Below are 25,494 nucleotides of genomic sequence, written 5' to 3'. Positions count from 1 at the left end.
TTCTTGTTGTGATTGGGGTGGCATTCACCTGTCTGGCTGTGGGCCTGCGGGTCGTGTTTCCTGGTTTTAGTAGCAGCAGCAGCAGCAGGAGCAGGAGCAGCAGCTACTGCTGTGTGTCGGCTGGGTGACTTTCTCCCCTGGGTGTTTGGGTTCTGGATGGAAGAGCTGAAACGATTGCCAAAACGTCAGTAACTTCGTTGTTCAGCTCTGAGTACCAGCGCCATCTTGATGGTGGTTGTGTAAGGGGACCTCCCTGCACTAGGTTTTGGCTAGGATAGAGTTATTTTTCTGCACAGTGTGGGGCTGTGTTGTGGATTTGTGCTGAAAACAGTGTTGCTAATACCAGGATATTTTGGTTACTGCTGAGCAGTGCTCAGGCAGCGTCAAGGCCTTTTCTGCTTCTCACCCCCCCCCACCAGCGAGTAGCTGGGGGTGCACAAGAAGTTGGGAGGGGACACAGCCGGGACGGCTGACCCCAGCCGACTAAAGGGATATTGCATACCATAGGAGGTCATGCTCAGCATATAAGGGGCTTTGGGAAGAAGAAGAAGAAGAAGAAGAAGAAGAAGAAGAAGAAGAAGAAGAAGAAAGAGGGTAGACTCAGAGCGGTGGCGTTTTTTTCTTCCCAAGTCACCGTTAACGCGTGATGGAGCCCTGCTTTCCTGGGGATGGCTGAACACCTGCCTGCCGATGGGAAGTGGTGAGCCATTTCCTTGTCTTGCTTTGCTTGCGCGTGTGGCTTTTGTTTTACCTATTAAAGTGTCTTTATTTCAAGCCCCGAGTTTTCTCACTTTTTCTCTTCCGATTCTCTCCCCCATCCCACCGTGGAGGGCAGGTTTCTCGTGCTGACTAGAAGCCTTGTTTCACTTAGGTTTCACTTCTATTGTGTGCTCTATTGGATTACAGCTGTTGTGACTTCACCTGTCATTAAACATCTTGACCGCAAAGTGGTAGTTACCGTAAAGATAGTAGGTGTTTATAGGTTGGTTGCAGTGAAGGTGCCGGTCAAGGAACTACTCTGGTTCTAAAATGTCCGGTTGGTAGTTCTGCCTTGCACACTAGAACTTGTATAGTAAAGGGTGTGTAATTTCTTTGGGGAAGAGTAACAGAAGTGTGGAGGTTGGGAGGAAACGAGAAGATGCATTGCATTAAAAGACCTCTGAAACTGCAAAGTGAAAAAGTGCTAGTATTTATTCATCTTAGAAATTATGCCTTAAAACATCATCTGCAAAAGTCATTTCAACAGTCAAATTTTCATAACAAATTAACCTTAGTGGATCTGTGATCACACAGAACGTATATTTTGTGTTTTCAATCAGTTTTGAAACATTGTCGTGTACTTCCTGCATCTTATTTTTGGAATTTGCAATTGTGTCCTCTTTGGATTTTCCAGCTGATAATTTCCACATTTCAATTTCGATTGCTCTTGTAAGTCGAAGAAGTGGCTTCATCTCTTTCTCCTGTCTATGTATCGCTCTCCTTTCCTGTTCACTTCCATGTCTTCTTGGCTCTGTTGTCAAAATAGATAGGCAGAACATGTTGTGCATCACTTATTAGAGGGAAAGTCTATGCTCTGTTCAAAAGGTGTTAAGAATTAGACTTCCAACAGAAGACGCAAGATAGAGGTTCTAATCTCAGTTACCTGACTGGTTGTTTTAGACTTTGAGAACGTTTTAGGGTGTGGATTTCTTTTCCTCCAAGTTGGTGCATTGTAAGAGCCTGAAGTATATTTGTCTGTAGAAAAAAGACAGGCACTCTTTCTTAATTTCAGCTGCAATTTAGGGAAAGACTCTCTTAGCCTGGTATGCAAATTAAATATTACATTAGCTGAAGTATCAATGCATACATTGGGTGACTCAGACACCACCTCTGAAATACAAGGTAGTATTAAATATAGATTTTCCCCCTAGAACTCTAAAGATCATCTGTAATCTCGCAGCGTTTCCATCAGGCTCACAGGATCTTCCAAAGGAGGCGGATTGTGCCACGGACATCCTTGACTTGGACAAAGTGAATGTTCCTGTGTAGACAACCTGCCCAAAGGCATCAGTTGCTTTTAGATTAGACTACTCCACAATCCGGTCTCCTTTTTTGTCCCTGCTTGGGAAAGCGCTAGATGCAAGGCAGTGTTATGTTTTTGTACTAGGTGGTTGATTTTGCGTCAGAGTATGCTGCCCAATGACTGACTAGTTTTCTGTAAAACTCGGTTAGAAATCATTATTATGAATACTCTGGTTTTCTGTTAATTCCAGATTAATTCCATTAATTCAAAGTACTAATTCCACAATAGTCCTAAATTTTTCCTTTTGCACACAGCCTGTGAGTCTTACCATAGCTTTCGGTTTGGGTCCAAAATCTTCTATTTGCGTCAAGCTGATTCTTTTGTTTGGAGCGTTTCCCAGCATACGGCTGAGGTACTGCTGAAAAGAAAGGTAGCGAAAGTGCTAAGGTGGTTTTTACGACAAAAATGCTGATCGCCTTTTTTGGGGGGGGGGGGTGTTTTTTTCATTTTTTTTTAAACGCTATATCCTTTCTCAACCTGGAAATTTGATAAGATGTGTTCTTCGCATTGAGAATGTTCTCTCTGTAATCTCTATGAAAGAAAAAGAAAAACCCCACAACTATTCGCCCCTGAGACGAAGCGGTGATGCTGGGATTCCTTTTGCTTCACTTCATTTGTCTGAAAGTGGGGGTTACTGTGTCTGAAGGAGGTTCCTTTGATTGGCAATTAAGACAGGGAGGCACCTCTAGGTGGAGATTCAGCCCAGCTTAAGAGAGGTGACTGAAACGGGCAAGATGAAATCACTTTCTTAACGTTTAAGGATCCTGTGTAAGCAGGAACCCACCTGTCGGTCCATTGCACTTTGGTTCTTGGGTGACGGTGGCAGTACGGTAGACTACATATGCTGATCTTCGAGGTTCTGAAGAACTGAAATAAGTGTCTCTTCCAGTTTCTCTCACAGGAGGAACAGCAGAAGCAGCTTCATCGTCCTTACTTTGACCCCTTTGTTGGCGACGTGGTTTTGCTTTGGGGTCTGGAGTGTGAATTCCTAAAAGAGAAGCAGCAAACTCAGACCAAAATGCTGGGCTATTCCTTCAAAATTGGACATGTTGCAGGAGGCCGGAGGCTGGAAGGCCTAGATAAAGCAAATGCTCTTTGTGGCTAGTCCAATCCAAATATGGACTGTCCCTATCTGACACTAAGAACAGAAATTAACTAGGTCCTGCCAAGTCATCTGTGAGTTGAGTAAACAAGAAGGAATAAGCCAACTGTTTTCTCAAAATACCTTTTCCTGTTCCTGTGTTATGGGACTTGCTTTCTTCCTCGGAAACCCATTGCTTCTCCTTTGCTTCTTTACCGGGATAGCTCTTTACCCGCTCCATGCGATTGGTTCCTGAGGGATTAAAATAGCGCATATTTACTTTTTGCAAAAGCAGGCACAATCTTCTCCTCCAAAAATGCTTTTTTGTTTGGTTGGTGGTTTTGGGGTATTTTTGGGTTGGGTTTTTTTTTTTTTGTTTTTTAAAGCAGATCTCCCACTTCATACACAGGTCTTCTTGGGCTGTACATGTTAAAAGTGCCGTTCCTCAGAAGGAAAGCGGAAGCGGTTATGGTTCCTCTAGAAGAGTTCACAGTTGCAAAATCTTGCAAGGAAACTCAAAAATTGACTATAAACACAAAGGTGTTGGACTCGTTCAATGTCTTTGACCGCTTCTGGCTTAGAATGCTTCTCATTATGAATTTGAAAATCTTCATGAATACTGTATTTTGGGTTTACAGTTTAAAAGTACAAACATTAGCTTTAATCCACATACGCGTTTGTAATCACTGCGAATCAAAAGCTGCATGCAATTTATGTGCGTGTGTCCTGGTTTTAGCTGAGAGGGTTGATTTTCTTCATAGTAGCTAGTGTGAGGATATGTTTTGGATTTGTGCGGGAGACAGTGTTGATAATATAGAGATGTTTTTGTTCTATGGACTTCTTGTTGAGCAGTGTTTACACAGGGCAAGGCCTTTTCTGCTTCTTGCACTGCCCTGCCAGCGGGATGGCTGGGGCTGCACAAGAAGTTGGGAGGAGACAGACAGGACAGGTGACCCAAGCTGACCAAAGGGATATTCCATACCATATGACGTCATGCTCAGTTTATAAGGAGCTTGGGGGGAAGAGAAGGTGGGGGGGGTGGCGTTCGGAGTGATGGCGTTTGTCTTCCCAAGTAACCGTTACGCGTGACAGAGCCCTGCTTCCCTGGGGATGGCTGAACACCTGCCTGCCCATGGGGAGTGGTGAATGAATTCCTTGCTTTGCTTTGCCTGTGCGCACGGCTTTTGCTTTACCTATTAAAATGTCTTTATCTCAACCCACGAGTTTTCTCACTTTAACTTTTCCAGTTCTCTCCCCCATCCCGATGGGGGGAGCGAGTGAGCGGCTGCGTGGTGCTTAGCTGCCGGCTGGGGTAAAACCAAGACAGCGTGTCACAGGGGGAACAAATCCTTTTCCAAAGTCAAAGTGTACCATCTAAATGGGAACCCAATGCAAAGGGACTCCACAGCATAGGGTGACAACCCTGGTCTGTGTGTCGCTACAAGGTAACTCAGTTAGCAACAAACCAGGAACCTTAATTAGCATGGTCCTGCCTACTGGTGCTTATTTCTCACGTGCTGCACATGAGGCACGCTTTTCCTCTGGCTCGGCTGCATCGTCAGTTGAGCTACGTGTTGTCCTGCGAGCTGAACAACTGAAATGATGTGGCATGCAAACTAACTTCAGTTTATAACTTGATATAAGTTTAATCCTCAGGCACATCGGTGATACAGTTTACAGCATGGGCCCAGGCATGCTTGTAACAGCTGACCTGGCGTTGCTGACGTGGTGCCAAGGAGCATTGCAGCACTACCAGTGAACGGCCAAAGCTTCAACCTTGTCACATTGGCTTTAGCTCCGATGTCAACGTACCTAGTGGTAAGGGTATTCTACTGCGGACATGTCTGTTTTATAACTTCACAGAAGCAATTCTTTTCCAAAATTAAGCAGGAAAAATTCAATTGGAATCAGCATAGAGGATCTTTTTTTACTAGAATGATGCTAACCCAAGCAGAATGGTAAAGAGTGGTTTTGATTGTTACAGGTAATGGTGCAGCATGAGAAAGAGTCTCTAGAACATAACAAAGAAAGAATAACTCGGATCTAAAATGGTGAAGCTTAATGCGTGCACGTTCAGGTTTTTTTACTTAGCACATGATGTTCAGCAAAGAGAAGCTGATGCTAAAGTGTATTACCTCCGTTTTCAAAGGATCCACGATCTGTTCTGGGAATGGTCTCTGCTGGTACTGTCGTTCCTGAGCTCTCTCCTTCTCCTTTTGCATTCTTAAATGTTGTAGGAATTGTATCACCGTCGCCTGGAAGGGCAACAGAGAGAGTGGTTTAGCTGCTTGTGTGTAAGCCCGGGGAATGGCGCTGCCATTCTCTTCCTCCCTCAGTGATCCTATCTGACTGAATTTCTGGTATTTTCAAGATGCATGTCATTGTGGTACCAAAAACCTCAGAGAACTGTCTGGAAGAAATGCTTTGGGGAAACATCTCTATCCTTTTCTCTGAATGTATCTAATTCTAAAGACAGACCTATATTAGAACCTGTATTTGCCTGTTTGTTACTGATTTCCTTGTCGATAGTCTAAGTATATCTCAATGAGGTGACATAAATCTTGGTCGTGAGGAAAAATTGTAGGGAAGACCACCTCTGTCGTGTGTCTCAGGAAAGTAGACATAGGCTTAATAGCCCATTTCTACCTTTTCCCTTGCCAGTGGGCGCAGGTAGTCGCCACGTGTGTGACACTACCCATGTATATGGGGAAAAAGTAGTGAAGTCTGTTGACGCTCTTTGTAATACGCTATCCTTCATTGTCACTACATTAAAGAAGAGGGGAGGAGGGGCAAGCTATGGAGTAGTTTCTCCCTGTAACAGTAATTTAAAAAGTGGTAAACGATGTCCCAGAAGATGAAAAGCACTTGCCTGCCTGCAAGTCTCGCTCGGTAGCTTCCCAGGGTAGTAGCTCATTTTCCCGAGGTGAAGACACAGTTTTTGTTGATTGGTGTTCCTGAGGGTACTGAATCCCGTAATACTCTCCTAAACATACCCCCAGGGGAGGAAAAAACCCAATGTTTACTGTATCGGCAGTATTGCTGTTTAGGAAAGAGTGACTATATTGCTGTTTAGGAAAGAGTGACTGATTTCCTACTTACCAGATTGATAGCATATTTCCTTTATTGCTCTTTCCTCTTCAAGGTCTGCAGCAGTCTGAGGCACCCAGTCAGGAGCACCTGTAGGCAGTATTTTTAAAAGGTTACGCGGTATCTATACAAAGACCTTCAACAATTCTTAATGGTCAAAAACCAACGTGAGTTTCATTGTGGTCAGGGTTTGTTTTTTTCTGACGGCAACCTCTGATTCTGGACAGAAAAATGATTCCTGAATAGCAGGAGTTTCCAGCTGCAGTGGAATTGCAGTTCCAACACGTATACAACAAGCTCTGCCCAAAGTTCCTCTGCTGCAATGTCTTTGCTAGATTGAAGAATATCTTTCTGTAGTAAAATGAGACCGCCTACAGAGTTTAGGAAATCAGTGAAACAAGGCTTCTAGTCAGCATGAGAAACCTGCCCTCCATGGTGGGATGGGGGAGAGAATCGGCAGAGAAAAAGTGAGAAAACTCGTGGCTTGAAAGAAAGACAGTTTAATAGGTAAATACTTTGAGCAAAGTATTTAAGGGGAAGTCACACAGCTACCTTTTGTAAACCAACCTGTGACTTCACCTTCAGTGAGGAGAGTGTACAGCCCCTGTTCAAAAGTTTGTTTCCCAGAGAAGAAGTACCACCTCCTGAACTTGTCATTTTGTCCCCAAATTTTGAGAAATTTTGAAGAGTGACTACCAGTTCCAATAGTTTGGAGATTATGTCAAAAACCCGTCAAGACCTCTTTTCTCAAAAGAGGATGGTTTGATGGTTATGCTAATAAATGAGTTGGAAAGTGCATTGCGAGAGTGGAAAACCCCCTTCTACCCCCCGGTAAACAAAAGAAAAAATTGTTTACCGTTCTCCTCCTCTTCATCATCGTCCTCATCGTCGTCTTCATCGTTGAGGTGTATAGTCAGTGGAGGGTGAATTGGTCGTAAAATATTCTTTTGATTTCTGAGTGACTCTTGACCATGGGCTGGGTGCGGAATCCCTTCTTGGACACCTTGTTGCAATGGGGCATCTGCAGGAAAGAACATTACATTCATTTTGTTAGGAGGGAACTGGAAGATCAAATCCAGGTTCAGGCCAGCAGGTATCTTCTTGAAATCATTGCCATACTGAAGGAGTCATTAAATAGACGGATTGTGCCTTTTCCGAAAAATCTTCTGCTGAGGTCGGCAAAAGAGCGTCTTCCAAGTACAGAAAGTCTGAAAAAGCAGGCAGATATTTACACTATGGGACAACATGGGATTAGTAATACGGGGGCTGAAGTGAGTCAATGAGTTTAGAACCCCACCTGTGAAAATATTTTAAACATGCTGAATAATAGGCAGGCCATGGCATCGATTTTGAAGAGTTTAGCAACGCTAAGCACAGGAGTACCAATTTTTAGCTTGTCGACAATTTTTTCTCTCAAAATCTTCTGAACCACAACTCTCTCTACTAAGTGCAAAGTGTAGATTTTGAGAAGGAATATGAAGTTCATGATATTAATTTACACTCAACCAGATTCTTGTGCATCTCGTGCTTGCCTATGAGCAGCATGTGTATCATGTTAAAGGCATTTTAGTAGCACTCCTGCAGACCAGATTTGTTGTATCTCGTGCAAGAGAAATTAAGATACAACACTTAACTTGGTAGAGCCTTTATTTATTCATTTCATTAGTAATGTATTTATTGATTTATTAATTTATTCCAAACGACAAACTGGAAATACATCTGCACACACAGCACTGTAATCTGATGTTGTCTCTACAAGGGGTGTCTCATCCATATAACATGTTGTGCTCTATCAACAGATACTGCTGCTGGTGGCCCTAACAACCTCCTCCCTCCAACCACACACGCTGCTTTTCATTTCTCTTAAGTGCTTACCTGCCCACTAACCATTTTCACTCCTGGAGAGATTTCATCTAGCAAATACCCAAGGAAGGCAACATTTTTACTCCATGGATCTTAGCAACCTAAACTGCCTTTTGTGACTTCACCTTTCATGTCACCGATAGTTACAAAGATTCGTAAGCAGACAGCTAAAAAAAGTCATATGGCAACCCTATTCAAATGCCAATCCAATTCCTTTCTTTGCCTTCAACTTGCCGGCATAGCGGATCATACCTGATTGATTTGCCATGGTACATTTCTTCACCTGCACGTACGCTACGTAAGCGCTGGAAGGACGTTTCTGTGCACTTACTTAAGAGCTCTACTGGACAAATGGCTGAGAAAATATTTTTACTCACTGTTACTCGGCGGCAAAAAAAGTCCATTTATGCTGCGAGGTTTGCTATGATGGAAGGCGCAACTGATCCTCAAGCAGCCTGATGGTTGTTTTTCCCAGAAACAGGAGATGTTGCTGTACTTCTGCTGCAGGAGAAAACAGGTTTCAGATACTGTCAATACAGCGATAAAACGGGACTAAATGGATTCATATACAGCGTACTGCTGTGAACATATGACTAAGATTTTGTGGGACCACGCGCTGCTACTTTTGAACATGTAAAGTTATCTTAAGCTCCAGGTAACTCTGAAGTTACCTTGAGCTAGGGCAAGGGAGCTTTCGTGATGTCTGTAGATGAGAATAGGAGCAAAGCAGTCTCCTTACTGTACCGCAGTGCGTGCAGTATCGTGGGTTACCGGCGGTTTCTTAATGAGTTTCTATGTCATTTTTTAAAGGACATCAAAGTCACACTTGAAAATAGTTGAATACGTGACGGGAAGTTCCACCCAGTTCCAGACATTAGCAGCTGGGTCTCAGAGCAGCATCTCCAAAACGCCACTTCTGGACTGTCGTCGGGACAGCTGGGTGTTTAGAGGATCGTGAGCTCTTCTCACTGCTCCTGAAAATCAGCTGTTTGATCTACAGATGGGGCCAGGACCCACGCAGAGTGGCATAGCGATGTCTAACTTTACATAACCACCCTCCCTTTCAAGACAGATATGTCAGGAGAATCAAGGGTACAAACCACTCTACAATCTACAGCATTTACCTGTGCGTAGGGGGAACAAACATGGAAAGAGCGGTCATTCCCAGCTGCGGCCATTTCCAGCTTTCAGGCTTCTCCTCCACTCTCCTACTGCTGGCAGAACATACACGAAAAAGTTAGAGCTCTCAACATTCAGGCAACTTGTAATCGTGTCCTGAAAGCAGTAGTTCTCTTTCCAAACCTGGACCTTCAGACCTTTTTGGAAACAAGGAAGGAGCTGCTACCTTCTCCGGGCTTGCCGAACGGACGAAGGCAGTTGCTAGCCGGTATAGAATGTTACGTTACGAAAGCTCCCAACTGCTCCTCCAGCTCGTGACATCAGCATGATGGTGCTATGTGGCCTGTCCAGCTTGAACACCTTCCTCTCTCCCTTGCTTCAGAGTAGAGTACGGAAAATCGGACCGTTTCAAAGGGTCTCCCCTTCTGGTGTTTCTTTAACGTAAACCGGAACAAACCCATTTGGCAGGGCTACAAGAATACCCAACTTCTTGCTTATCCTTATCCTTTGACTAGGTTTTCAACCAAAATCCTGTTGGCCCATGTTTTTCTTGCAGCACCTCTTTCTTTGGATGGAGAAACTTGCTGCTTCGTGTTAGTACACTGCTAGCTGTTAATGGCTGACGTTGTTGGGGTTCATTGCTTTTTCTTGCTTCCATGATGTCCAGTGCCACAGCTAAAGCAGAAAGAACAGCGTACACTTGTGTCCCTAATTAAGACCTCTGTTCTCGCTCCTGTCCGAGGCTGCCTCTGAACAGACAATATCTAGGCGGGGAAAGGAAGTTTCAGTCGCTGCAGGTCTGGAGCGAAAGGCACGGTAGAGGTTTCCGTAGGGCTCCCCCCTGGAAGGCGGGAAAGGAAGGTCGTTTGGGGGCCGTTTCAGCTCTGTCCCCCTCCTTTCCTGCCAGGTGCACCCAGGTGTTGGCCCTGAGGTTGCGTTTGCTTTTTCCAAGTGTAGGGAACAGCCAGGGCAAGGAACGAGGCCGCTCCAACATGACGGCACTGGGAGCTTGTGAGCCTTGTGGGGGAAAAATAAGCTGCTCTCTCATGTTTCTTCTTTCTTTTCTTTCTTTTCTTTCAGCAGTTTTATTTGGTGATCAGAGGAATATCGGACTTATGACAGAAGCATTCATCCGAGGCAGCAAGAGGTGCAGTACTTCGCAAGGTGAAAGTAGTAAGTCATGGTGCCCAATCACAGTTATTTCTTGTTGTGATTGGGGTGGCATTCACCTGTCTGGCTGTGGGCCTGCGGGTCGTGTTTCCTGGTTTTAGTAGCAGCAGCAGCAGCAGGAGCAGGAGCAGCAGCTACTGCTGTGTGTCGGCTGGGTGACTTTCTCCCCTGGGTGTTTGGGTTCTGGATGGAAGAGCTGAAACGATTGCCAAAACGTCAGTAACTTCGTTGTTCAGCTCTGAGTACCAGCGCCATCTTGATGGTGGTTGTGTAAGGGGACCTCCCTGCACTAGGTTTTGGCTAGGATAGAGTTATTTTTCTGCACAGTGTGGGGCTGTGTTGTGGATTTGTGCTGAAAACAGTGTTGCTAATACCAGGATATTTTGGTTACTGCTGAGCAGTGCTCAGGCAGCGTCAAGGCCTTTTCTGCTTCTCACCCCCCCCCACCAGCGAGTAGCTGGGGGTGCACAAGAAGTTGGGAGGGGACACAGCCGGGACGGCTGACCCCAGCCGACTAAAGGGATATTGCATACCATAGGAGGTCATGCTCAGCATATAAGGGGCTTTGGGAAGAAGAAGAAGAAGAAGAAGAAGAAGAAGAAGAAGAAGAAGAAGAAGAAGAAAGAGGGTAGACTCAGAGCGGTGGCGTTTTTTTCTTCCCAAGTCACCGTTAACGCGTGATGGAGCCCTGCTTTCCTGGGGATGGCTGAACACCTGCCTGCCGATGGGAAGTGGTGAGCCATTTCCTTGTCTTGCTTTGCTTGCGCGTGTGGCTTTTGTTTTACCTATTAAAGTGTCTTTATTTCAAGCCCCGAGTTTTCTCACTTTTTCTCTTCCGATTCTCTCCCCCATCCCACCGTGGAGGGCAGGTTTCTCGTGCTGACTAGAAGCCTTGTTTCACTTAGGTTTCACTTCTATTGTGTGCTCTATTGGATTACAGCTGTTGTGACTTCACCTGTCATTAAACATCTTGACCGCAAAGTGGTAGTTACCGTAAAGATAGTAGGTGTTTATAGGTTGGTTGCAGTGAAGGTGCCAGTCAAGGAACTACTCCGGTTCTAAAATGTCCGGTTGGTAGTTCTGCCTTGCACACTAGAACTTGTATAGTAAAGGGTGTGTAATTTCTTTGGGGAAGAGTAACAGAAGTGTGGAGGTTGGGAGGAAACGAGAAGATGCATTGCATTAAAAGACCTCTGAAACTGCAAAGTGAAAAAGTGCTAGTATTTATTCATCTTAGAAATTATGCCTTAAAACATCATCTGCAAAAGTCATTTAAACAGTCAAATTTTCATAACAAATTAACCTTAGTGGATCTGTGATCACACAGAACGTATATTTTGTGTTTTCAATCAGTTTTGAAACATTGTCGTGTACTTCCTGCATCTTATTTTTGGAATTTGCAATTGTGTCCTCTTTGGATTTTCCAGCTGATAATTTCCACATTTCAATTTCGATTGCTCTTGTAAGTCGAAGAACTGGCTTCATCTCTTTCTCCTGTCTATGTATCGCTCTCCTTTCCTGTTCACTTCCCTGTCTTCTTGGCTCTGTTGTCAAAATAGATAGGCAGAACATGTTGTGCATCACTTATTAGAGGGAAAGTCTATGCTCTGTTCAAAAGGTGTTAAGAATTAGACTTCCAACAGAAGACGCAAGATAGAGGTTCTAATCTCAGTTACCTGACTGGTTGTTTTAGACTTTGAGAACGTTTTAGGGTGTGGATTTCTTTTCCTCCAAGTTGGTGCATTGTAAGAGCCTGAAGTATATTTGTCTGTAGAAAAAAGACAAGCACTCTTTCTTAATTTCAGCTGCAATTTAGGGAAAGACTCTCTTAGCCTGGTATGCAAATTAAATATTACATTAGCTGAAGTATCAATGCATACATTGGGTGACTCAGACACCACCTCTGAAATACAAGGTAGTATTAAATATAGATTTTGCCCCTAGAACTCTAAAGATCATCTGTAATCTCGCAGCGTTTCCATCAGGCTCACAGGATCTTCCAAAGGAGGCGGATTGTGCCACGGACATCCTTGACTTGGACAAAGTGAATGTTCCTGTGTAGACAACCTGCCCAAAGGCATCAGTTGCTTTTAGATTAGACTACTCCACAATCCGGTCTCCTTTTTTGTCCCTGCTTGGGAAAGCGCTAGATGCAAGGCAGTGTTATGTTTTTGTACTAGGTGGTTGATTTTGCGTCAGAGTATGCTGCCCAATGACTGACTAGTTTTCTGTAAAACTCGGTTAGAAATCATTATTATGAATACTCTGGTTTTCTGTTAATTCCAGATTAATTCCATTAATTCAAAGTACTAATTCCACAATAGTCCTAAATTTTTCCTTTTGCACACAGCCTGTGAGTCTTACCATAGCTTTCGGTTTGGGTCCAAAATCTTCTATTTGCGTCAAGCTGATTCTTTGGTTTGGAGCGTTTCCCAGCATACGGCTCAGGTACTGCTGAAAAGAAAGGTAGCGAAAGTGCTAAGGTGGTTTTTACGACAAAAATGCTGATCGCCTTTTTTGGGGGGGGGGGGTGTTTTTTTCATTTTTTTTTAAACGCTATATCCTTTCTCAACCTGGAAATTTGATAAGATGTGTTCTTCGCATTGAGAATGTTCTCTCTGTAATCTCTATGAAAGAAAAAGAAAAACCCCACAACTATTCGCCCCTGAGACGAAGCGGTGATGCTGGGATTCCTTTTGCTTCACTTCATTTGTCTGAAAGTGGGGGTTACTGTGTCTGAAGGAGGTTCCTTTGATTGGCAATTAAGACAGGGAGGCACCTCTAGGTGGAGATTCAGCCCAGCTTAAGAGAGGTGACTGAAACGGGCAAGATGAAATCACTTTCTTAACGTTTAAGGATCCTGTGTAAGCAGGAACCCACCTGTCGGTCCATTGCACTTTGGTTCTTGGGTGACGGTGGCAGTACGGTAGACTACATATGCTGATCTTCGAGGTTCTGAAGAACTGAAATAAGTGTCTCTTCCAGTTTCTCTCACAGGAGGAACAGCAGAAGCAGCTTCATCGTCCTTACTTTGACCCCTTTGTTGGCGACGTGGTTTTGCTTTGGGGTCTGGAGTGTGAATTCCTAAAAGAGAAGCAGCAAACTCAGACCAAAATGCTGGGCTATTCCTTCAAAATTGGACATGTTGCAGGAGGCCGGAGGCTGGAAGGCCTAGATAAAGCAAATGCTCTTTGTGGCTAGTCCAATCCAAATATGGACTGTCCCTATCTGACACTAAGAACAGAAATTAACTAGGTCCTGCCAAGTCATCTGTGAGTTGAGTAAACAAGAAGGAATAAGCCAACTGTTTTCTCAAAATACCTTTTCCTGTTCCTGTGTTATGGGACTTGCTTTCTTCCTCGGAAACCCATTGCTTCTCCTTTGCTTCTTTACCGGGATAGCTCTTTACCCGCTCCATGCGATTGGTTCCTGAGGGATTAAAATAGCGCATATTTACTTTTTGCAAAAGCAGGCACAATCTTCTCCTCCAAAAATGCTTTTTTGTTTGGTTGGTGGTTTTGGGGTATTTTTGGGTTGGGTTTTTTTTTTTTTTGTTTTTTAAAGCAGATCTCCCACTTCATACACAGGTCTTCTTGGGCTGTACATGTTAAAAGTGCCGTTCCTCAGAAGGAAAGCGGAAGCGGTTATGGTTCCTCTAGAAGAGTTCACAGTTGCAAAATCTTGCAAGGAAACTCAAAAATTGACTATAAACACAAAGGTGTTGGACTCGTTCAATGTCTTTGACCGCTTCTGGCTTAGAATGCTTCTCATTATGAATTTGAAAATCTTCATGAATACTGTATTTTGGGTTTACAGTTTAAAAGTACAAACATTAGCTTTAATCCACATACGCGTTTGTAATCACTGCGAATCAAAAGCTGCATGCAATTTATGTGCGTGTGTCCTGGTTTTAGCTGAGAGGGTTGATTTTCTTCATAGTAGCTAGTGTGAGGATATGTTTTGGATTTGTGCGGGAGACAGTGTTGATAATATAGAGATGTTTTTGTTCTATGGACTTCTTGTTGAGCAGTGTTTACACAGGGCAAGGCCTTTTCTGCTTCTTGCACTGCCCTGCCAGCGGGATGGCTGGGGCTGCACAAGAAGTTGGGAGGAGACAGACAGGACAGGTGACCCAAGCTGACCAAAGGGATATTCCATACCATATGACGTCATGCTCAGTTTATAAGGAGCTTGGGGGGAAGAGAAGGGGGGGGGGGTGGCGTTCGGAGTGATGGCGTTTGTCTTCCCAAGTAACCGTTACGCGTGACAGAGCCCTGCTTCCCTGGAGATGGCTGAACACCTGCCTGCCCATGGGGAGTGGTGAATGAATTCCTTGCTTTGCTTTGCCTGTGCGCACGGCTTTTGCTTTACCTATTAAAATGTCTTTATCTCAACCCACGAGTTTTCTCACTTTAACTTTTCCAGTTCTCTCCCCCATCCCGATGGGGGGAGCGAGTGAGCGGCTGCGTGGTGCTTAGCTGCCGGCTGGGGTAAAACCAAGACAGCGTGTCACAGGGGGAACAAATCCTTTTCCAAAGTCAAAGTGTACCATCTAAATGGGAACCCAATGCAAAGGGACTCCACAGCATAGGGTGACAACCCTGGTCTGTGTGTCGCTACAAGGTAACTCAGTTAGCAACAAACCAGGAACCTTAATTAGCATGGTCCTGCCTACCGGTGCTTATTTCTCACGTGCTGCACATGAGGCACGCTTTTCCTCTGGCTCGGCTGCATCGTCAGTTGAGCTACGTGTTGTCCTGCGAGCTGAACAACTGAAATGATGTGGCATGCAAACTAACTTCAGTTTATAACTTGATATAAGTTTAATCCTCAGGCACATCGGTGATACAGTTTACAGCATGGGCCCAGGCATGCTTGTAACAGCTGACCTGGCGTTGCTGACGTGGTGCCAAGGAGCATTGCAGCACTACCAGTGAACGGCCAAAGCTTCAACCTTGTCACATTGGCTTTAGCTCCGATGTCAACGTACCTAGTGGTAAGGGTATTCTACTGCGGACATGTCTGTTTTATAACTTCACAGAAGCAATTCTTTTCCAAAATTAAGCAGGAAAAATTCAATTGGAATCAGCATAGAGGATCTTTTTTTACTAGAATGATGCTAACCCAAGCAGAATGGTAAAGAGTGGTTTTGATTGTTACAGGTAATGGTGCAGCATGAGAAAGAGTCTCTAGAACATAACAAAGAAAGAATAACTCGGATCTAAAATGGTGAAGCTTAATGCGTGCACGTTCAGGTTTTTTTACTTAGCACATGATGTTCAGCAAAGAGAAGCTGATGCTAAAGTGTATTACCTCCGTTTTCAAAGGATCCACGATCTGTTCTGGGAATGGTCTCTGCTGGTACTGTCGTTCCTGAGCTCTCTCCTTCTCCTTTTGCATTCTTAAATGTTGTAGGAATTGTATCACCGTCGCCTGGAAGGGCAACAGAGAGAGTGGTTTAGCTGCTTGTGTGTAAGCCCAGGGAATGGCGCTGCCATTCTCTTCCTCCCTCAGTGATCCTATCTGACTGAATTTCTGGTATTTTCAAGATGCATGTCATTGTGGTACCAAAAACCTCAGAGAACTGTCTGGAAGAAATGCTTTGGGGAAACATCTCTATCCTTTTCTCTGAATGTATCTAATTCTAAAGACAGACCTATATTAGAACCTGTATTTGCCTGTTTGTTACTGATTTCCTTGTCGATAGTCTAAGTATATCTCAATGAGGTGACATAAATCTTGGTCGTGAGGAAAAATTGTAGGGAAGACCACCTCTGTCGTGTGTCTCAGGAAAGTAGACATAGGCTTAATAGCCCATTTCTACCTTTTCCCTCGCCAGTGGACGCAGGTAGTCGCCACGTGTGTGACACTACCCATGTATATGGGGAAAAAGTAGTGAAGTCTGTTGACGCTCTTTGTAATACGCTATCCTTCATTGTCACTACATTAAAGAAGAGGGGAGGAGGGGCAAGCTATGGAGTAGTTTCTCCCTGTAACAGTAATTTAAAAAGTGGTAAACGATGTCCCAGAAGATGAAAAGCACTTGCCTGCCTGCAAGTCTCGCTCGGTAGCTTCCCAGGGTAGTAGCTCGTTTTCCCGAGGTGAAGACACAGTTTTTGTTGATTGGTGTTCCTGAGGGTACTGAATCCCGTAATACTCTCCTAAACATACCCCCAGGGGAGGAAAAAACCCAATGTTTACTGTATCGGCAGTATTGCTGTTTAGGAAAGAGTGACTATATTGCTGTTTAGGAAAGAGTGACTGATTTACTGCTTACCAGATTGATAGCATATTTCCTTTATTGCTCTTTCCTCTTCAAGGTCTGCAGCAGTCTGAGGCACCCAGTCAGGAGCACCTGTAGGCAGTATTTTTAAAAGGTTACGCGGTATCTATACAAAGACCTTCAACAATTCTTAATGGTCAAAAACCAACGTGAGTTTCACTGTGGTCAGGGTTTGTTTTTTTCTGACGGCAACCTCTGATTCTGGACAGAAAAATGATTCCTGAATAGCAGGAGTTTCCAGCTGCAGTGGAATTGCAGTTCCAACACGTATACAACAAGCTCTGCCCAAAGTTCCTCTGCTGCAATGTCTGCCGGCAGAGCTGGTGAAGGGAGTGCTCCTTGTCTGTCTCAGTTAAGGCCGCTAAGATCAGCAAAGCCCTCCTTTTTATACTGTTTAAATTGAGGTGGCTTACTCGGACTGAAACCGAGTTAGGAAGCGCTAACAGGCAGCCCCGAAGGGCAGGGGGAAAGTGAAAAGCAGCTTGGGGCGGCCTGAGAACTAGCACAGGAATTTGCGGAGTGCACGCATGAGAGCAGGTCGGTCTCTCGCTTTCACCCCCTGGGACTGCACGGTTCATTCCTTCCCAACGAGTCTCTCAGTCAACGGTTTAACTACATTTCAAAACCTAAATAAAATCTAATATAGCAATAAATGTATACACATACACACTTGGTTAAACTAATGAAGAGTTTTGAGGGGATTCTCTTTGCTAGATTGAAGAATATCTTTCTGTAGTAAAATGAGACCGCCTACAGAGTTTAGGAAATCAGTGAAACAAGGCTTCTAGTCAGCATGAGAAACCTGCCCTCCATGGTGGGATGGGGGAGAGAATCGGCAGAGAAAAAGTGAGAAAACTCGTGGCTTGAAAGAAAGACAGTTTAATAGGTAAATACTTTGAGCAAAGTATTTAAGGGGAAGTCACACAGCTACCTTTTGTAAACCAACCTGTGACTTCACCTTCAGTGAGGAGAGTGTACAGCCCCTGTTCAAAAGTTTGTTTCCCAGAGAAGAAGTACCACCTCCTGAACTTGTCATTTTGTCCCCAAATTTTGAGAAATTTTGAAGAGTGACTACCAGTTCCAATAGTTTGGAGATTATGTCAAAAACCCGTCAAGACCTCTTTTCTCAAAAGAGGATGGTTTGATGGTTATGCTAATAAATGAGTTGCAAAGTGCATTGCGAGAGTGGAAAACCCCCTTCTACCCCCCGGTAAACAAAAGAAAAAATTGTTTACCGTTCTCCTCCTCTTCATCATCGTCCTCATCGTCGTCTTCATCGTTGAGGTGTATAGTCAGTGGAGGGTGAATTGGTCGTAAAATATTCTTTTGATTTCTGAGTGACTCTTGACCATGGGCTGGGTGCGGAATCCCTTCTTGGACACCTTGTTGCAATGGGGCATCTGCAGGAAAGAACATTACATTCATTTTGTTAGGAGGGAACTGGAAGATCAAATCCAGGTTCAGGCCAGCAGGTATCTTCTTGAAATCATTGCCATACTGAAGGAGTCATTAAATAGACGGATTGTGCCTTTTCCGAAAAATCTTCTGCTGAGGTCGGCAAAAGAGCGTCTTCCAAGTACAGAAAGTCTGAAAAAGCAGGCAGATATTTACACTATGGGACAACATGGGATTAGTAATACGGGGGCTGAAGTGAGTCAATGAGTTTAGAACCCCACCGGTGAAAATATTTTAAACATGCTGAATAATAGGCAGGCCATGGCATCGATTTTGAAGAGTTTAGCAACGCTAAGCACAGGAGTACCAATTTTTAGCTTGTCGACAATTTTTTCTCTCAAAATCTTCTGAACCACAACTCTCTCTACTAAGTGCAAAGTGTAGATTTTGAGAAGGAATATGAAGTTCATGATATTAATTTACACTCAACCAGATTCTTGTGCATCTCGTGCTTGCCTATGAGCAGCATGTGTATCATGTTAAAGGCATTTTAGTAGCACTCCTGCAGACCAGATTTGTTGTATCTCGTGCAAGAGAAATTAAGATACAACACTTAACTTGGTAGAGCCTTTATTTATTCATTTCATTAGTAATGTATTTATTGATTTATTAATTTATTCCAAACGACAAACTGGAAATACATCTGCACACACAGCACTGTAATCTGATGTTGTCTCTACAAGGGGTGTCTCATCCATATAACATGTTGTGCTCTATCAACAGATACTGCTGCTGGTGGCCCTAACAACCTCCTCCCTCCAACCACACACGCTGCTTTTCATTTCTCTTAAGTGCTTACCTGCCCACTAACCATTTTCACTCCTGGAGAGATTTCATCTAGCAAATACCCAAGGAAGGCAACATTTTTACTCCATGGATCTTAGCAACCTAAACTGCCTTTTGTGACTTCACCTTTCATGTCACCGATAGTTACAAAGATTCGTAAGCAGACAGCTAAAAAAAGTCATATGGCAACCCTATTCAAATGCCAATCCAATTCCTTTCTTTGCCTTCAACTTGCCGGCATAGCGGATCATACCTGATTGATTTGCCATGGTACATTTCTTCACCTGCACGTACGCTACGTAAGCGCTGGAAGGACGTTTTTGTGCACTTACTTAAGAGCTCTACTGGACAAACGGCTGAGAAAATATTTTTACTCACTGTTACTCGGCGGCAAAAAAAGTCCATTTATGCTGCGAGGTTTGCTATGATGGAAGGCGCAACTGATCCTCAAGCAGCCTGGTGGTTGTGTTTCCCAGAAACAGGAGATGTTGCTGTACTTCTGCTGCAGGAGAAAACAGGTTTCAGATACTGTCAATACAGCAATAAAACGGGACTAAATGGATTCATATACAGCGTACTGCTGTGAACATATGACTAAGATTTTGTGGGACCACGCGCTGCTACTTTCGAACATGTAAAGTTATCTTAAGCTCCAGGTAACTCTGAAGTTACCTTGAGCTAGGGCAAGGGAGCTTTCGTGATGTCTGTAGATGAGAATAGGAGCAAAGCAGTCTCCTTACTGTACTGCAGTGCGTGCAGTATCGTGGGTTACCGGCGGTTTCTTAATGAGTTTCTATGTCATTTTTTAAAGGACATCAAAGTCACACTTGAAAATAGTTGAATACGTGACGGGAAGTTCCACCCAGTTCCAGACATTAGCAGCTGGGTCTCAGAGCAGCATCTCCAAAACATGCCACTTCTGGACTGTCGTCGGGACAGCTGGGTGTTTAGAGGATCGTGAGCTCTTCTCACTGCTCCTGAAAATCAGCTGTTTGATCTACAGATGGGGCCAGGACCCACGCAGAGTGGCATAGCGATGTCTAACTTTACATAACCACCCTCCCTTTCAAGACAGATATGTCAGGAGAATCAAGGGTACAAACCACTCTACAATCTACAGCATTTACCTGTGCGTAGGGGGAACAAACATGGAAAGAGCGGTCATTCCCAGCTGCGGCCATTTCCAGCTTTCAGGCTTCTCCTCCACTCTCCTACTGCTGGCAGAACATACACGAAAAAGTTAGAGCTCTCAACATTCAGGCAACTTGTAATCGTGTCCTGAAAGCAGTAGTTCTCTTTCCAAACCTGGACCTTCAGACCTTTTTGGAAACAAGGAAGGAGCTGCTACCTTCTCCGGGCTTGCTGAACGGACGAAGGCAGTTGCTAGCCGGTATAGAATGTTACGTTACGAAAGCTCCCAACTGCTCCTCCAGCTCGTGACATCAGCATGATGGTGCTATGTGGCCTGTCCAGCTTGAACACCTTCCTCTCTCCCTTGCTTCAGAGTAGAGTACGGAAAATCGGACCGTTTCAAAGGGTCTCCCCTTCTGGTGTTTCTTTAACGTAAACCGGAACAAACCCATTTGGCAGGGCTACAAGAATACCCAACTTCTTGCTTATCCTTATCCTTTGACTAGGTTTTCAACCAAAATCCTGTTGGCCCATGTTTTTCTTGCAGCACCTCTTTCTTTGGATGGAGAAACTTGCTGCTTCGTGTTAGTACACTGCTAGCTGTTAATGGCTGACGTTGTTGGGGTTCATTGCTTTTTCTTGCTTCCATGATGTCCAGTGCCACAGCTAAAGCAGAAAGAAGAGCGTACACTTGTGTCCCTAATTAAGACCTCTGTTCTCGCTCCCGTCCGAGGCTGCCTCTGAACAGACAATATCTAGGCGGGGAAAGGAAGTTTCAGTCCTGGAAAACGGTCAGGCAGGCTGTGATCCCCAGGACAGGGGGTCACAGTTCCCACACTGAGTGACATCAGTGACTTGGAGCTGAACACTTCAGGTGCCAGAGACTCCACGGGCACAAATGGTACGAGGCTGGCTCAGCGGTGGTTATGCCCAAGCTGGGGGAGAAGCACGGAGACATTGAAATGACTGGAAGTCTTCAGGTCTCTCGAGGAGCCGATCAATGTGTTTGTGACTCCGGTATCAGGAGATGGCCCAAAGAGCTGTGAAGCGAGAAACAATGTGAGTGAAAGGGCTCCCACAGGTCCGTAAGCCCTACAGCTGACTGGGGCACACAGGGGAAGGAACATGCCGGAAAGCAGGCGAGGGCCATGAATAATGAACTGCCAGCGGGCAGGAGCAGCCCGAGTAAGAAAGTGTTAACGCTGCCAAGAGCTATCCAAACAGGGGCTCTTCTTAGCTGTGTAGCTGTGCCTCAGTGAGGCCTGGCTGCAGGGAGGGGGAGACCCGGGCGGCGGGAAGTGTCGCTGCAGGTCTGGAGCGAAAGGCACGGTAGAGGTTTCCGTAGGGCTCCCCCCTGGAAGGCGGGAAAGGAAGGTCGTTTGGGGGCCGTTTCAGCTCTGTCCCCCTCCTTTCCTGCCAGGTGCACCCAGGTGTTGGCCCTGAGGTTGCGTTTGCTTTTTCCAAGTGTAGGGAACAGCCAGGGCAAGGAACGAGGCCGCTCCAACATGACGGCACTGGGAGCTTGTGAGCCTTGTGGGGGAAAAATAAGCTGCTCTCTCATGTTTCTTCTTTCTTTTCTTTCTTTTCTTTCAGCAGTTTTATTTGGTGATCAGAGGAATATCGGACTTATGACAGAAGCATTCATCGGAGGCAGCAAGAGGTGCAGTACTTCGCAAGGTGAAAGTAGTAAGTCATGGTGCCCAATCACAGTTATTTCTTGTTGTGATTGGGGTGGCATTCACCTGTCTGGCTGTGGGCCTGCGGGTCGTGTTTCCTGGTTTTAGTAGCATCAGCAGCAGCAGCAGCAGGAGCAGCAGCTACTGCTGTGTGTCGGCTGGGTGACTTTCTCCCCTGGGTGTTTGGGTTCTGGATGGAAGAGCTGAAACGATTGCCAAAACGTCAGTAACTTCGTTGTTCAGCTCTGAGTACCAGCGCCATCTTGATGGTGGTCGTGTAAGGGGACCTCCCTGCACTAGGTTTTGGCTAGGATAGAGTTATTTTTCTGCACAGTGTGGGGCTGTGCTGTGGATTTGTGCTGAAAACAGTGTTGCTAATACCGGGATATTTTGGTTACTGCTGAGCAGTGCTCAGGCAGCGTCAAGGCCTTTTCTGCTTCTCACCCCCCCCCACCAGCGAGTAGCTGGGGGTGCACAAGAAGTTGGGAGGGGACACAGCCGGGACGGCTGACCCCAGCCGACTAAAGGGATATTGCATACCATAGGAGGTCATGCTCAGCATATAAGGGGCTTTGGGAAGAAGAAGAAGAAGAAGAAGAAGAAGAAGAAGAAGAAGAAGAAGAAGAAAGAGGGTAGACTCAGAGCGGTGGCGTTTTTTTCTTCCCAAGTCACTGTTAATGCGTGATGGAGCCCTGCTTTCCTGGGGATGGCTGAACACCTGCCTGCCGATGGGAAGTGGTGAGCCATTTCCTTGTCTTGCTTTGCTTGCGCGTGTGGCTTTTGTTTTACCTATTAAAGTGTCTTTATTTCAAGCCCCGAGTTTTCTCACTTTTTCTCTTCCGATTCTCTCCCCCATCCCACCGTGGAGGGCAGGTTTCTCGTGCTGACTAGAAGCCTTGTTTCACTTAGGTTTCACTTCTATTGTGTGCTCTATTGGATTACAGCTGTTGTGACTTCACCTGTCATTAAACATCTTGACCGCAAAGTGGTAGTTACCGTAAAGATAGTAGGTGTTTATAGGTTGGTTGCAGTGAAGGTGCCAGTCAAGGAACTACTCCGGTTCTAAAATGTCCGGTTGGTAGTTCTGCCTTGCACACTAGAACTTGTATAGTAAAGGGTGTGTAATTTCTTTGGGGAAGAGTAACAGAAGTGTGGAGGTTGGGAGGAAACGAGAAGATGCGTTGCATTAAAAGACCTCTGAAACTGCAAAGTGAAAAAGTGCTAGTATTTATTCATCTTAGAAATTATGCCTTAAAACATCATCTGCAAAAGTCATTTAAACAGTCAAATTTTCATAACAAATTAACCTTAGTGGATCTGTGATCACACAGAACGTATATTTTGTGTTTTCAATCAGTTTTGAAACATTGTCGTGTACTTCCTGCATCTTATTTTTGGAATTTGCAATTGTGTCCTCTTTGGATTTTCCAGCTGATAATTTCCACATTTCAATTTCGATTGCTCTTGTAAGTCGAAGAACTGGCTTCATCTCTTTCTCCTGTCTATGTATCGCTCTCCTTTCCTGTTCACTTCCATGTCTTCTTGGCTCTGTTGTCAAAATAGATAGGCAGAACATGTTGTGCATCACTTATTAGAGGGAAAGTCTATGCTCTGTTCAAAAGGTGTTAAGAATTAGACTTCCAACAGAAGACGCAAGATAGAGGTTCTAATCTCAGTTACCTGACTGGTTGTTTTAGACTTTGAGAACGTTTTAGGGTGTGGATTTCTTTTCCTCCAAGTTGGTGCATTGTAAGAGCCTGAAGTATATTTGTCTGTAGAAAAAAGACAGGCACTCTTTCTTAATTTCAGCTGCAATTTAGGGAAAGACTCTCTTAGCCTGGTATGCAAATTAAATATTACATTAGCTGAAGTATCAATGCATACATTGGGTGACTCAGACACCACCTCTGAAATACAAGGTAGTATTAAATATAGATTTTGCCCCTAGAACTCTAAAGATCATCTGTAATCTCGCAGCGTTTCCATCAGGCTCACAGGATCTTCCAAAGGAGGTGGATTGTGCCACGGACATCCTTGACTTGGACAAAGTGAATGTTCCTGTGTAGACAACCTGCCCAAAGGCATCAGTTGCTTTTAGATTAGACTACTCCACAATCCGGTCTCCTTTTTTGTCCCTGCTTGGGAAAGCGCTAGATGCAAGGCAGTGTTATGTTTTTGTACTAGGTGGTTGATTTTGCGTCAGAGTATGCTGCCCAATGACTGACTAGTTTTCTGTAAAACTCGGTTAGAAATCATTATTATGAATACTCTGGTTTTCTGTTAATTCCAGATTAATTCCATTAATTCAAAGTACTAATTCCACAATAGTCCTAAATTTTTCCTTTTGCACACAGCCTGTGAGTCTTACCATAGCTTTCGGTTTGGGTCCAAAATCTTCTATTTGCGTCAAGCTGATTCTTTGGTTTGGAGCATTTCCCAGCATACGGCTCAGGTACTGCTGAAAAGAAAGGTAGCGAAAGTGCTAAGGTGGTTTTTACGACAAAAATGCTGATCGCCTTTTTTGGGGGGGGGGTTGTTTTTTTCATTTTTTTTTAAACGCTATATCCTTTCTCAACCTGGAAATTTGATAAGATGTGTTCTTCGCATTGAGAATGTTCTCTCTGTAATCTCTATGAAAGAAAAAGAAAAACCCCACAACTATTCGCCCCTGAGACGAAGCGGTGATGCTGGGATTCCTTTTGCTTCACTTCATTTGTCTGAAAGTGGGGGTTACTGTGTCTGAAGGAGGTTCCTTTGATTGGCAATTAAGACAGGGAGGCACCTCTAGGTGGAGATTCAGCCCAGCTTAAGAGAGGTGACTGAAACGGGCAAGATGAAATCACTTTCTTAACGTTTAAGGATCCTGTGTAAGCAGGAACCCACCTGTCGGTCCATTGCACTTTGGTTCTTGGGTGACGGTGGCAGTACGGTAGACTACATATGCTGATCTTCGAGGTTCTGAAGAACTGAAATAAGTGTCTCTTCCAGTTTCTCTCACTGGAGGAACAGCAGAAGCAGCTTCATCGTCCTTACTTTGACCCCTTTGTTGGCGACGTGGTTTTGCTTTGGGGTCTGGAGTGTGAATTCCTAAAAGAGAAGCAGCAAACTCAGACCAAAATGCTGGGCTATTCCTTCAAAATTGGACATGTTGCAGGAGGCCGGAGGCTGGAAGGCCTAGATAAAGCAAATGCTCTTTGTGGCTAGTCCAATCCAAATATGGACTGTCCCTATCTGACACTAAGAACAGAAATTAACTAGGTCCTGCCAAGTCATCTGTGAGTTGAGTAAACAAGAAGGAATAAGCCAACTGTTTTCTCAAAATACCTTTTCCTGTTCCTGTGTTATGGGACTTGCTTTCTCCCTCGGAAATCCATTGCTGCTCCTTTGCTTCTTTACCGGGATAGTTCTTTACCCGCTCCATGCGATTGGTTCCTGAGGGATTAAAATAACGCATATTTACTTTTTGCAAAAGCAGGCACAATCTTCTCCTCCAAAAATGCTTTTTTGTTTGGTTGGTGGTTTTGGGGTATTTTTGGGTTGGGTTTTTTTTTGTTTGTTTTTTAAAGCAGATCTCCCACTTCATACACAGGTCTTCTTGGGCTGTACATGTTAAAAGTGCCGTTCCTCAGAAGGAAAGCGGAAGCGGTTATGGTTCCTCTAGAAGAGTTCACAGTTGCAAAATCTTGCAAGGAAACTCAAAAATTGACTATAAACACAAAGGTGTTGGACTCGTTCAATGTCTTTGACCGCTTCTGGCTTAGAATGCTTCTCATTATGAATT

The 25,494-nt window shown here is 44.5% G+C and overlaps 1 protein-coding gene across 1 annotated transcript; it reads right to left on the bottom strand.

Annotated features, from left to right (window-relative positions):
- Positions 1–1,447: 1,447 nt before the first annotated feature.
- LOC129201597 (uncharacterized protein C12orf50 homolog) lies at positions 1,448–20,301 on the bottom strand. Its single transcript, XM_054813115.1, has 14 exons — positions 20,034–20,301; positions 19,285–19,408; positions 17,901–18,065; positions 16,660–16,737; positions 16,430–16,543; positions 15,696–15,815; positions 7,087–7,251; positions 6,243–6,320; positions 6,013–6,126; positions 5,279–5,398; positions 2,847–3,050; positions 2,331–2,420; positions 1,643–1,734; positions 1,448–1,510 (listed from the first exon to the last, which is right to left on the bottom strand). Exons 1-14 carry the CDS (start codon positions 20,085–20,087, stop codon positions 1,448–1,450), a joined length of 1,581 nt encoding a protein of 526 aa, XP_054669090.1. The 5' UTR covers positions 20,088–20,301.
- Positions 20,302–25,494: the final 5,193 nt, after the last annotated feature.

This window comes from Grus americana, chromosome 1, assembly GCF_028858705.1.
Source record: "Grus americana isolate bGruAme1 chromosome 1, bGruAme1.mat, whole genome shotgun sequence".
Taxonomy (NCBI): domain Eukaryota; kingdom Metazoa; phylum Chordata; class Aves; order Gruiformes; family Gruidae; genus Grus; species Grus americana.
Note: the sequence above shows the minus strand (reverse complement) of the source record. Positions and strands in the feature narration are given on the sequence as shown.